We start from the raw sequence: 12553 nt of genomic DNA, 5'->3' as shown, positions 1-12553 counted from the left end.
GGCGCTTGGGCCGTAGGCCCTCCAGTCTGCTATTTTATCAAGTTCTCTTCAGATGCCTAGAAAATCGCGGGTTACCCCAGATAAAAAATAGGAAAATATTATTGAACGAGCAACGTATAGGGTTTACTCCACGTGGATCCATGTGGGCCCATATGGCAAAAATGTCAAGTTGTGTCTACAGTCAACAGTCAAATCGGTCAAACAGCCAAATCGGCCTCCCCGTTGACGGCCCAGGCGGGGCGTCCAAGCCTTGGCTTAATGAAAATTTTCCCCCGCACACACTTTGATCCTGCTCCTACGGGGCGTCGACTTCATGTCGATACGTGTATGCAAACAAATTGAGTACAATGACCTTCAAACATAGCATTCTCATTAGAACTAGATCAGTAACACTCGCCTCGGAAACCTCTAGAATCAGCCCGGGGGGCTGAAAAGTGCTATGTCCCCTTCCAAGGCGGCTAGTGCTTACCAGCCTAACCCTAATTAGTCCTCAAAGACAAGCCAAGGGTGCTAAAGCGCGACAGGGTTGAATTCGGTTGTATCGGCGTTTCGGCCTACCCCACGGGGGTGCAGATCGTCTTTATATGCGGGATAGGTGCCAAATTTTCCTCTCACCACGAAAGTGCTTTGAGGTGATTTTTTCGCTAGGGGAACAAAGAACTTCCCCGTCACCTTTCTTACTCTCACTTCCAGCACTCTCTCATCATGGACGGAAAGGACTCTAAGAGCGTTCTCTCTCACGAGGAGGACGTTGCCGTGTCGGCTCCTGAACTTGCTAAGGATGATGCTGCTCTGGCGCCGGAGGTGGTTCAGGAAAAGGCTGACCTTGCACCGGAGCTGGTTGAGCCTGCCGGCCGTGGCCAGAAGGCTGGGGCTATGAATATCATTGAGAATCCTCTTGTGGTGCGTTTTGCAATGTTACATCCTTCGCCATGTCCAACTATGAACTACTTTTGAATATGGATACTGACTGTCTTCGTTTCTGTAGCGCAACTCCAAGGAGCAAGTCGTAGCCGATGCTCGCACCTACGCCGAATCGCATAACATGTCCGAGCATGCCGATCTCTTCGGCCGTGCCGCTTTGGTCGCCCGAGACCCTAAAGGATTCGAACTAATCACCGAGTTGGACGAGCAGGAGCGCGCTGCGCTCACATACGAAAGAGATCACAAATGGCATGGTCCTGTTATGCTTTGGTATTCTATCGGTCTGTGTGCCGTTGGAGCCGCTACTCAAGGATGGGATCAGACTGGAGCCAACGGAGCCAACTTGTCATTCCCTCAGGAATTCGGTATTGCTGGTACAGGCAAAGACGAATGGATTGTGGGAATTGTCAATTCGATCATTTTCTTGACTGCTGGTTTGGTGTGAGTATATGACCCTTTCCCCCCTCTTTCTGGCTTTTGAGGTTGACATTGTATACTATACAGCGGCGCTTTCATTGTCGATCCACTTAACCACTACTTGGGCCGAAGGGGTGAAATTTTCGTGACTGCTCTCTGCCTCACTGCTACCCCGATTGGTTCCGCTTTTGCACAGTCATGGGAGGGTTTGTTTGCTGCGCGATTCGTCATGGGTATCGGTATTGGTGCGAAGAACGCTACTGTGCCTATCTACTCTGCCGAGATGGCCCCGGCCCGAATCCGCGGCGCTCTTGTTATGTTCTGGCAACTTTGGGTTGTAGCTGGTAAGTATCTCCTTGATTTCCTCTAGAAATTATCGCTAATCATTGCGGCAGGTATCTTCTTGGGCTTCGCTGCCAACGTCATTGTCAAAGACACTGGTGATATCGCCTGGCGCCTTCAGCTCGGCTCGGCGTTCATTCCATCACTCATTCTGGGTATTGGCATTTTCTTCTGTCCCGAGTCCCCTCGTTGGCTCATGAAGCACGGCAAACACGCTGCAGCATTCAAATCTATGGTCCGCTTGCGAGCTCATCCTATCATCGCTGCAAGGGACTACTATTACTCGTACATTATCTATGAGGAGGAACTTAAGGAGGCCCGAGGCGCTGGCTATTTCTCCCGTATGTGGGACTGCTTTGCTGTGCCTAGAATTAGGCGAGCGAACTATGGTGCCTCGACTGTCATGATTGCTCAGCAGATGTGCGGGATCAACAGTGAGTCTCATTCTGGACTTCTACCGTCTGGCAGCCCTAACATTTTCTAGTTATCTCTTTCTATAGTTCAACTATCTTCGAGAATGTGGGTTACACTGCGACTCAAGCTTTGTATGCCTCTCTTGGCTACGGTGCTATTCAGGTCGTCTCAACTATCCCGACTTTGTTCCTGATCGATACGAAGGGTCGACGAACCCTAACACTGATTGTGAGTGGCTCCGCCTTCTCTTCACGGATATAGACATAACTGACATTTAAATCATCCAAGACCTTCCCTCTCATGTGCATTTTCCTACTCGCAGCTGGTCTCTCCCTTCTGAAGACTGACGGCAGTCAGGGGGCCAGAATTGGACCAGTGGTCCTGTAAGCCTCTCTCTCCTGAATGCTTTGAATCTGTGCTTTAGCTGACCACTTTTCTCGTCTAGGTTCGTGTACCTATTTACCATATGCTACTCTCTGGGTGAAGGTCCAGTCGCTTTCCAGTACTCCGCCGAGGTTTTCCCTACTATCCAGCGTGAGCAAGGAATGGCCTGGGCTGTGTGCATCAACAACACTTTCGGTAATGATTTCAAAAGACTACCTTGGTCATATTCCTCTAACATTCTTCCCAGCCGGTATCCTCAGTTTGACATTCCCTCGAATGAAAACCGTCATGACTCCAACTGGTGCCTGTAAGTGGATTCTGTAGGATCATACCACAGTGAAATTATGCTTACCAACTCATCACAGTCGGATTCTACGCCGGACTCAATCTCATCGCTTGGTTCATGATTTTCTGTTTCGTAAGAGAGACCAAGCAGCTCACTCTGGAAGAATTGGATCGTAAGTGGAATTTTCAATCCATCAATCCATGTGTGGCAGCATACTAATACTTCTGCAGAGGTCTTCTCAGTCCCAACCAAGAAATTCATCCACTACGAAACGACTGTGTGGCTCCCTTGGTTTATTAAGCGATACATCTTCCGCCAGAATATCCCAAGACCTCCTCAGATCATTGCTACAGCCGAGGAGGCTTTGAGGGAGAAGAGCACCTAGAATCCCTTTATGAAGGGTTGAGCTTGGATACGGTTCTGGTGAGGCTTTTGATGATTAACATGATGCTTTATGGGAGCAAGTGCAGATACTGGGATACTTGAGCTACTCTGGTTGGGATATTAGGCCTCGTCTTTAAGGAACTTTTCAAAGATTGGTTTCCGCCTTGAATATCTATCGCTAATTTAATTTATCTACTCTTTCGGTAACAAATTAATATTGGTAAGACTCGTCATTGGGGGTCTTTTACTATCTCGACATCATTGTCTTAACTTCTGAATTGTCAGTAACCAATAATTCGTTATATCGGCTCTATTTATCTCAAAAGAATGCACTTGAGAAGAGAAATGTAAAACACATGACAGAACCTGGACTATATGCACCTATATAGACAGGATAAAGTCTGCCGGGTGGGGCCTTTCCTATCTAGGCTGCCGCCGCTTTATGAGGGCGCTCATGCTCAGGATCACTGAGTAGACGTCAGTACGGGCTCAGACTCAGTGATCATGCTCAGTCCCATCACGTGACCGATGACTAATGCTCAGTGATTGCTCAGTGCTTGCTCAGTTGTGCTCAGGGATTGCTCAGTGATTGCTCAGTGATTGCTCAGTCGTGCTCAATGTCGGCGCAGTGAGTGCTCAGTGAGTGCTCAGGCGTACTAGGTGATTCCTTACTAAGCCTCAAGTGAGCACCCTCTGATTTGGCCAGCACAAAAAAATCGACCATACTCAAAATAGACGGACCCACAGGGCCATTTATTCCGTGATGGCTAGTCCGTCGGTCATGTTTGGGCTGCCCTCGTTTTCTGACTACCCTACCCCATCAGTGATTTGCGTCATATCTGTCGTGCAGGGAATAAAATGGAAATAGTCATGCATTACCGGGCGATAATGTCAAAGTCTACAATTTCTAGAGGTGGCTCGAGCTCAAAAATGTCAGGTACAAAAGGGGATCATGTCCAGCTCTAGATATCTCATGACTTCTTTCGAATTCAGATCGCTTTCCTCGAGCAGTGCCTCCAAGCTTAGATCAGACAGCGTCTTCGATAATGGGCGGACAGCTCTTTTTCTCCGAGCGCGATGAAAAGGCGAAAGAGAAGCGTCGACTCCTTAGAGAGAAGAATGGCTTCGTCCCCGGAGCACACAAGGAGGAAGATTCCATTCGAAACAAAAACAAAAAACTTCCCAAGACAAAGAGGTTGCATCAAGAGAAATTGGGTCTTTGGCTCGAGTATGTTGAGAAAAATGCCGGCCAAATCGTTGCTGACTTTTTCCTAGCTTCACGGCAGATCCCGAAAATGGATATCAGGATTACAAAACCTTTGAGGGGTGTGAGGCTCCGAGCCATGACATGGTGAAACAATTCATTCGTTGGCTTGCAAAATCTACATTAGGTCGACTTACCGAGGGCAAAGAGCCAACTGTGAGGTCTGCTCAGGCGTGGGCTGAGCAGTTCTTCGGTGGTTTCGCTGAATTTACCAAAACCGAAGTCATTCCAGAGGATCGAACGGAAGTCTACCAAGTAAGTCCATCCCTATTTTCTTCTGAAGTTATCAATGGACGGAATTAATTTTTTATCGAACGGGAAATAGTGGATCAGGAATACCTTGACGGTAGATAAAGTTGTTGTGAATAAGAAAAAGCAGAAATACAACTTTACAAAGGACGACTTTTTGAAAGTCGTCTCCTCGATATGGCAAATTGATCATAAGAAATTCATTCCTGGGCTGATCAAAGTTGACATACTATTTGCTCTTCAACTATATCTTTTCACTGGAGCAAGGGTGGGAAGTTTTATGCCCTCGGATGAGAACAAACACCAGAGAGGCCTTCGATACGAAGTAGGTGAACTACCATTCCTAACGATTATTCTGTTCTAAGGCCCGATATTAGCACATCGACTTGGTTCTGTTTCCTTCGCGCACCGATCCTTGGGAAGTGGGATGGAGGGTCAACCAGGTTTGGCTGAAGAATAATCGAGATTCAGAATATACAGTGTAAGGCTGGAAATTTCTTGATTATCACTTGATTGCACTAATATGTTTCAAGGTTCGGAATTGGTATCCGAGATAGCAGCAAACCGCAGTTCGCATCTGGCGAGGTCCTCCTCAGCCTTGCACTGGAACACGGCGCTCTTTTTGGGATCGAATCTGTAGCGGATCTGGCACAATACGACCTGTCAAATGGGGAAATTCCACTGCGATGGAAGAAAGATTATTTGTCAAAACCAATTTTCCGCAACGTTACAGCCGACGGACCTCAAGACATCCCTCTAACGCAAGGGAGGTTCACTAATTACCTGCACCAAATCTTCGTCGCAGTTGGGTATACCAAGCACCCCACAATACATTGTTTGCGTCGAAATCTGGCAAAGGAGGTTGAACGTAAGTGCTTTCAACTTGACTGTAAGATCTGCGGACTGACGCCCTAGGCAGAAAGGTATGGCTCTGCTCCAGTTTCGCAGATTCTTGCACATCGTGATCCAAACACATTTCCCGAACATTATCAGGCCCATTGTTCTTCTATAGACACAGTGTCGGCCATACTAAATGAGGAGCCTCAATCGCAACACATTGAGTACTTCCAAGGCTATGGGCAATTTTGTGAACCCGGCTTGCCCCTTGAACTGCCAGCGCACATCAAAGAAAGTATTTTGATGCAACCGGAAATGGTGGAAATACAAAATCGGATTGAAAACTTTGAAAGCTGCAACGATGAAGTTTCACTTCGGGCAGAGAAGTTGAATTTACGTGAATCAATGGTACGAAAGCGTCGATCTGAGCTCAAGCAGTATCAAAGTCAATGGGTACAATGGAGAAGAGACCAGAAAATCCTTAGTCGCGGCAAAGACAAACCGGTCTTATTGGAAAATGACATTTTCACACGAGCTCAGAGCCTAATAATGCCGGAGGTAGGGCGAATTGCAACAGCTATGGCCCTCACTACTGAGCTTTCCTTTAGAGAGAAACTTCTCTTTGTCCAAGACCTACAGACTCAGTGTTCCCGCGATTTTGATGTTGTCTATTTACCAAATGAAGAGCCTATTGAAGGGCTCTGCCCTTCAAGACATTGTCAGATCAATATTGAAAGGTAAGTGGTCTTCTTTACAAATCAGATTACAGGTACCAACACACTTTATAGCTTGAAGAAATGTGAACGAAGCGCTCACACTCATAAATGCATACGGCGCGAGAAAGCGATTGATTTACAAGTCTCAGAAGCACGAATGAGATTCTGTTATGAGTGCATGGAATGGTACTTGTCCCATCAGTGGCGAGATCATTGCGCCGAACATCTCCAGTCATGGCAAACCCGACACTGTGAAGTAATCAAATACCGTCATACCGTCATTCGTCCTGGATACTGCCCCTTCTGTTTGTCGGACTCAGATCTTCCAGCCGACAAACGCTTGGATTATTGGCCGCGAAGTTGTAACCTGAGAGAACATATCGAGAGTCAACATATTCCAAATATTGATTGGCCCCTTTCAAAACCATTATGTGGATGTATCCAAACATTTGACAGTGAACGCCAGTTGCGATATCACTTGCATGACAAGCACGGACTTCACCAAGCTATTTGGAAATCCCCAAAACTACCGAGAAAGAGGAAGCGCTCCAGCAGGACTATAGAGGAAACTTATTCAACGGAGCCAATTGAGGAGCAGCCTAAGAAAATCCGCTTTTGTTCCTATTCATTTCCAACTCAGCAGTTTGATGACCAAATATTCAGCGAGAAATTCTTGCCTGCCCCGCATTTTGAGTCATTTGCCACAGAGGACCCTCAAAAGGATTTGTCCAAAAGGTCCAACAGTCTCTGCTCGAGTAGCCGAAGCAGCTTTAAATCGGGCTTCTCCGCGGTCAATTCTCCTCTAAGCTCTCGACGAACGACCCCTGGGCTTGAGGCGATTGATCCAAAAATCCTTGAGCCCATTGGCTACAGCAATGGAATTGAGCAACAGGCTTGTGATGAAGCTGCCGCCGGGTTGAACTCACTAAGTCTCTCTACCACCGATTTCGACACCAAAAAGATGTCGCTTAGTTACACAATGCGATCGAATTCACCTGCCTCAGACCTTGTCCCCGAGCAGCCTGGTTGTGACATTGAAGACGAAGCAAGACAAAGCAAGAAGTCCTCCCGAAAGGAACCGCCCACTTCAGAGCTTCCTAACGTTGAGGACATTTTAGAAAATTTTCCAGAAAAAGATGGGGCCAAAAACGATGAGGGAGAATATGAAGGCAGTCTCCAAGAGAAGGCAAGCGATCGAAAACCGCGCTGTGATATTCCAATTCATCTCACCAAGACGAGATCACAACAGCCTCGGCATCATTTGGCTGAACCGAGCCCTCAAAAACTGCGACAGAAACTCTATGCAAAGGAGAGAAGAAAAATGCTTGAATTCAAGAGCCAGAATCTGACCTTAAGGCAGATTGGACCCCACTTCGCAGACATAGATACGGCCTTTCTGCGACAGGCCTGGCAGGATTTAGAGCTTCCCCAGCGATGCACCAGATCCGGGGCTAATCGGATGGCCCGTCAGAGGTATGCTCGCTAAGTCGTTCATACAAGTCGAGCGCAATGTTGTGTGTCAATCATAGTCTATTTGTACATAATTTATTAACTAACATCCATCTGCCTTCAATGTTATAATGTCACTACCCAAGCCTCCAGCGACAGGCACTCTCGCTGCAGCGAAATAATGGATGAAAGATCTTGTAACATTCTCCAGAGCTAACATTTCTAAGAAACTCTTCTATCAGGATGTTAGCCGTCATTCGTGCTAAATTTAAATCTGAAGAGGTTCGCTGTGTAGAATCGTTTAACGATAGCGAGTCTGAACGCAATGTTTTCTGACGAAAACCGATTACAGCCGGCTTGTCACAAATCAAAATACCGTTACATTACTATTACACGGTTGCACCGCCACATTTCACAGGGCTATGCTCAGTAGGTACTTACCGGATGTAATGTAACGTAATTGTTATGTTTTTGTTTGTATGATACGACAACCTTGGGCGTGATCTACTTACTGCCTCGGAGCTTTCTTATTCTTTGATATTTTTGATTGACCGGGACTACGTAAACCGAACAGTCGTCGTCGTCATCATTTTTACTTAGCCATATCAGTAGCTGCATTATTCAAGTAAAAATATTTCCTTCCAGATCCCCGCGGTTACTATCATAGAATCAGAGGAGCTAGAGGAAAGCTTCTTATCCAAGATCCGACAAAAACATATCGGCCAGTGCCAGCCTGTTCCGAATAATTTTTGAAACTTTCAGGGCAGGTCATATTTGCTTATAGGTGCCCAATGGCAGGTTTAAGATATTTTCTAGTGGGGCTATTCAAGAGTCGGTTCCTGGGAGCAAACTATGACCCCATTCTGGCCTGTTCATCAGCTCCCGGAAGCACCCTTGGTTTGTTCCTAGAAATAATCATAGCCACCATGAAGCGTTCAATGGAAGGAGGGTTGTAAACTGGCTGCACATCGTGCATATTGCTCCTAGGACGGATTGCATATGTCGTAGGATTATGTGCGCGTTGGACCTGGTGAACTAGGGTATACGTCACGGTTTTGCCCCAAAACCACTGGCTACTGTAAGCCAGTTCCAAATTCCAAAGACGAGCTATAAAATCTGGTTGAATCCCCATGGATGATGAAGTATCAAATTTTCTACCGGAATTCGCAATTATAACAAACCGACTCTTTATTTTACTCTTTTTGCCTCGAGTACTCATATTCATCCCGCGTCAATTCCAATCTTGAGATTTGGGAATTTATCTTCGGACTTTCGATTCAGCAAGTAAGAGACAAAATCCGCGTACTGCCAGTGTCAAAACGATTCACCGGAGTCACGTTGAGCTTTGGGTTGGGTGAGTAGCCACAATATACTTTTTCAGTTTCCTTGTTTACTGACTCCTCAGGTTTCTTGTTGACAGTGGGAGTGTTCCAGTCGGCTATAAGCTGGAGGAGGGATCTTCTGTTCCCAATACTACCATGAACTCTAAGGGCGTCTTCAACCAGATGGAAGACCTACTGTGAAGGATACACCTGGTATGCGCAAAAATGTTTTTCAGTGGCTTGGAGACAGCTAACGGGAACATAGTTGCCGCAGAGGACCGTTCAGAGGTATACAGGGTTAGTATAGCAAGTTGCGAAAGTTGATGGTGCCGGCTGGGGCTTACCTTCTCATAGTGGATCAAATTTGACCTGTCTGGTCGCGGCCCTCATAGGAGAGATTACTAAAGAGGCACAAGACGTACAAGCTTTGCTTCTTGTGTCTCTGCAAAACTGGTGGCTAATTTGCTGGCCGTAATTCTTCCAACTATTGTGCAACGCTGAAAGTAAAGTACAAACTGGTTCCAAATTGTCACTACATTGTTGGGTGAATGGGCCAAATGATCTCATTCAACCCTTTCAATTTGGTACCGGGTCGCGTTCCAGAAGTCACTTTTGTTCATATGATCTTAGAGGACGGTTGCTTAGTAGAAGCCGCCTAAGCTGCGTGGGTAACACGCCTCAATTGACAAAATACACAGAGATAAAATGAGAACAAAAGCATGGTAGCTTCTTCTCTGGTCAAGAATGTGACCAGGAAGCTGGAAAATATAATTTTTGGTAGGAAAATGCGGAGGGCTGGAATTACACAATTTTATTGCATGGATCATGAAAGCCCTACCCTATCTAACAGCGATATTTGATGGCAACTTGGACGTCTAAGTTTATAGGATGACAGACACTGGTTGAGGGCACTATAGTAATAAACAGGCAATTAATTAATGGCAGGGAAGGGGTGTGTAGATTTGACAACATGAACAATCTGCTCAAACCGGGTTTGAATGACTGTGACCAATAATTGTATGCCTAGAAAATAATTGACCAGGTTAACTACCCCGTCGAACCAACACTCCTCCCTCTTTTACACGGATTTCTATTTAATTACCAACCCCCAACATTTTCTGCCCGCAAAACTTACTTTTCTGCTTCCCAGCCACATCGAAATGCTTCTCTTGACCAGAGTAGCCATTTCACAGTGTGCTTTTGTCCAATTATTATAACCTTTCTGAGGCTAGCTGTGCATTCAGGCGTTCGCCTCACATTGAGTCATAACATTTCTTTTGCGGCTTTATAAACACCGTCTTACATGACCATATTTACATTGCTATTGGGAGAGTTTTGTTTCAGAGCTTTAGTATTCCCAATCCGTGCGACAAGGATAGTATAGAGAAATGGGAGGGATGTGAGGAGAGTGGAAGGACCCATCCGGCGAAGGCTTTGTTCGCTCTGCTTATGCTCGCGTACTTTGTAGAGGCCCGAGGACGGGGTATAGATGAGGAAGAAACATTGTTTAGAACTTCATCGAACTAGATTATGCAGTGAGACTAATGAAACAAGCCACGGACCAGGCACAGAACCCAGATAACCAAAGTCGACCGAGAGAAGGTGGGTGGCGCATGGGTATCATCAGTGAAAGAAGTAGGGTGTCTGTTGAATATTATTGGCTAGACAACAGTCTCCACACTCCAGATTACGCGCATTTCCTACCTAATAGCCACACACCACCCCCAAGTCTGATGCAGGAATTATATCACCTAGGTCACGATAAGTGGGGCTTGCGTGCTGGAAGTGGCTCGTACCGTTGATTATGTGCATGATTTCAACAATGAAGTAGACATCGAACACGTGCAGTTCTCTTATTTCAGGTTTTGTACGTATCTACATGAACAGACATGGTAGGGATTGTGAAAAAGGAAAAAACAGCGGTCCTGAATTACAGTAACACAACTAAATGATTGCTCAATTCAACACCATCAATTTGCCATCGCGGGCGGATCACGCTCCAACGGCGCATACGTCAGGCTGCTTAACGGAAGTTGGTCCTTGGTAGGTATCCACAATGAGTCAGGCGAGTCATCCGAGGTTAGCGCAAACTGAGCCGGCGTAGACGGAACAGGGCTGAGAAATTTTTTGAAAGGAAGTTCAGAAGGATGCATGTTCGGCGTAAGCGCGAGTCGTTCATCTGCGCTACCCGTCTGATCTTCTATCACCGGAGTGGGCTTAGGAGGACTCTATGGAGGGTTATACTTGTGAGATAGTCTCCTCCCCCGTCTATCCAATGTCCCGTAACTGTAAGTTGAGAGCGACATGGGGTCAGGCTACGACTACCCATATGCCCCCTTGACTGACTTGACGGTGATGTATTCAATGGCTTTTTATAGCCTCCATCGCCATCAAACCCATCCCATAGGTTCAGAGCTCCTAAAATTGGATGGCACCCCTTGCTGCAGTTGTGAGGACTGCGTTGAAGACTGAAGTCTCCGATGGGCGAGGCGCCAATACAGGTCACTAATTTCTATCGCGATCAGCGGTTTCAGACACTGTCTACACATTGTCAAACTGAAATAGTGCTCTCCCGTGTATTCCTAAGCTTAAGCTTTAAGAATGCTGTGAAACTCGCAGATTTCGTTGAAAATACCTCTACGGGGGCATGGCCACTTGAGTGCTCGAATTGGGTCCTTGCGTATAAGATTGCCAACGCACTGCCTGCGACAGACATAAGCAGAGGGTTGTGGCCTTTGCCCAGGAATCGATCTTACCTACTCAGTTGTGAATGGGATAATTGCTGGTTATCTACGTATGCGAAGGCTTTCGCTTCCTAGACGACGATTTGTGCGTCTGCGGCAACCGTGGAACGTCGTTGATCCTCTTGGAAGCGGAGTTGTTTGGGGTATGTCGACAACCAACATTGTTCTTTCGTACAGTGACTTCGAACTGCCTGCTTCAGTCATGTTACGCGATGGCCATAGTATGGGAATTGCCACAGGAATTAGCCAGTGAAGCTTTTTTATTGTAAGACATATCTGTGTCGGCCCCATACTATGATACTGTGGAAGGCTGTCTAGAAGTCCGAGTTTGCTATTATACAAAATATAACGTGAAGCGTAACACGGGCCTTGGTCGGTCAATTTGGCTGAAGCAGCGACATCGCTCTCGGATCAACCATTCCCATTGTCATTATGAAATTTGATCTTCGACATCAATGGCATCGTCCGGTGACCGCAGCTCGCGCTTCTGCAAAAATCCGCTTTATTTCGTCGCCCTGCGTCGCTTCTCGCGTTTTCCACTCAGCTGACTGTACCCGGGTTTTGTTCGGATCGAATTCAGCTTCCATCCAGCCACCCAAATACAATTTCCAGCGGCCCGACTCCATTCTGACGGGACACATATACTCCGGTTTGACTTGATATGCAACCCCTTTGCTATATAACAGCCTGATATAATCTTGTAGAGCCCCTTGCATTTCAAGCAATGAATCATGATCCAAGGCCCAGTCTTTGACACGGAGTAACAGCGGTACCCAGCGGAGGCGCGGCGATTTAATCCAAAAGACTTTACCGCTGGAATC

At 46.5% G+C, this 12553-nt stretch overlaps 2 protein-coding genes across 2 annotated transcripts; both read left to right on the top strand.

Annotated features, from left to right (window-relative positions):
- Nucleotides 1-705: 705 nt before the first annotated feature.
- Nucleotides 706-3152, top strand: N7446_004014 (sugar porter family MFS transporter; the record flags this gene model as incomplete). Its single annotated transcript, XM_058512763.1, has 10 exons — nt 706-903; nt 989-1365; nt 1429-1685; nt 1737-2117; nt 2168-2325; nt 2386-2480; nt 2543-2676; nt 2729-2788; nt 2847-2939; nt 2998-3152. The coding sequence occupies 10 exons, from the start codon at nt 706-708 to the stop codon at nt 3150-3152; spliced, it is 1908 nt and encodes a 635-aa protein (XP_058374092.1).
- Nucleotides 3153-4197: 1045 nt separating this feature from the next.
- Nucleotides 4198-7703, top strand: N7446_004013 (uncharacterized protein; the record flags this gene model as incomplete). The annotated part of the gene is made up of 3 exons (XM_058512762.1): nt 4198-4379; nt 4427-4670; nt 7239-7703. 3 exons carry the CDS (start codon nt 4198-4200, stop codon nt 7701-7703), a joined length of 891 nt encoding a protein of 296 aa, XP_058374091.1.
- Between the last annotated feature and the right edge of the window lie 4850 nt (nt 7704-12553).

Source organism: Penicillium canescens (assembly GCF_028828765.1).
Source record: "Penicillium canescens strain IBT 15451 chromosome Unknown utg000003l_segment0_segment0, whole genome shotgun sequence".
Classification (NCBI taxonomy): Eukaryota; Fungi; Ascomycota; class Eurotiomycetes; order Eurotiales; family Aspergillaceae; genus Penicillium; species Penicillium canescens.
This window is presented reverse-complemented; position numbering and strand designations above follow the sequence as displayed.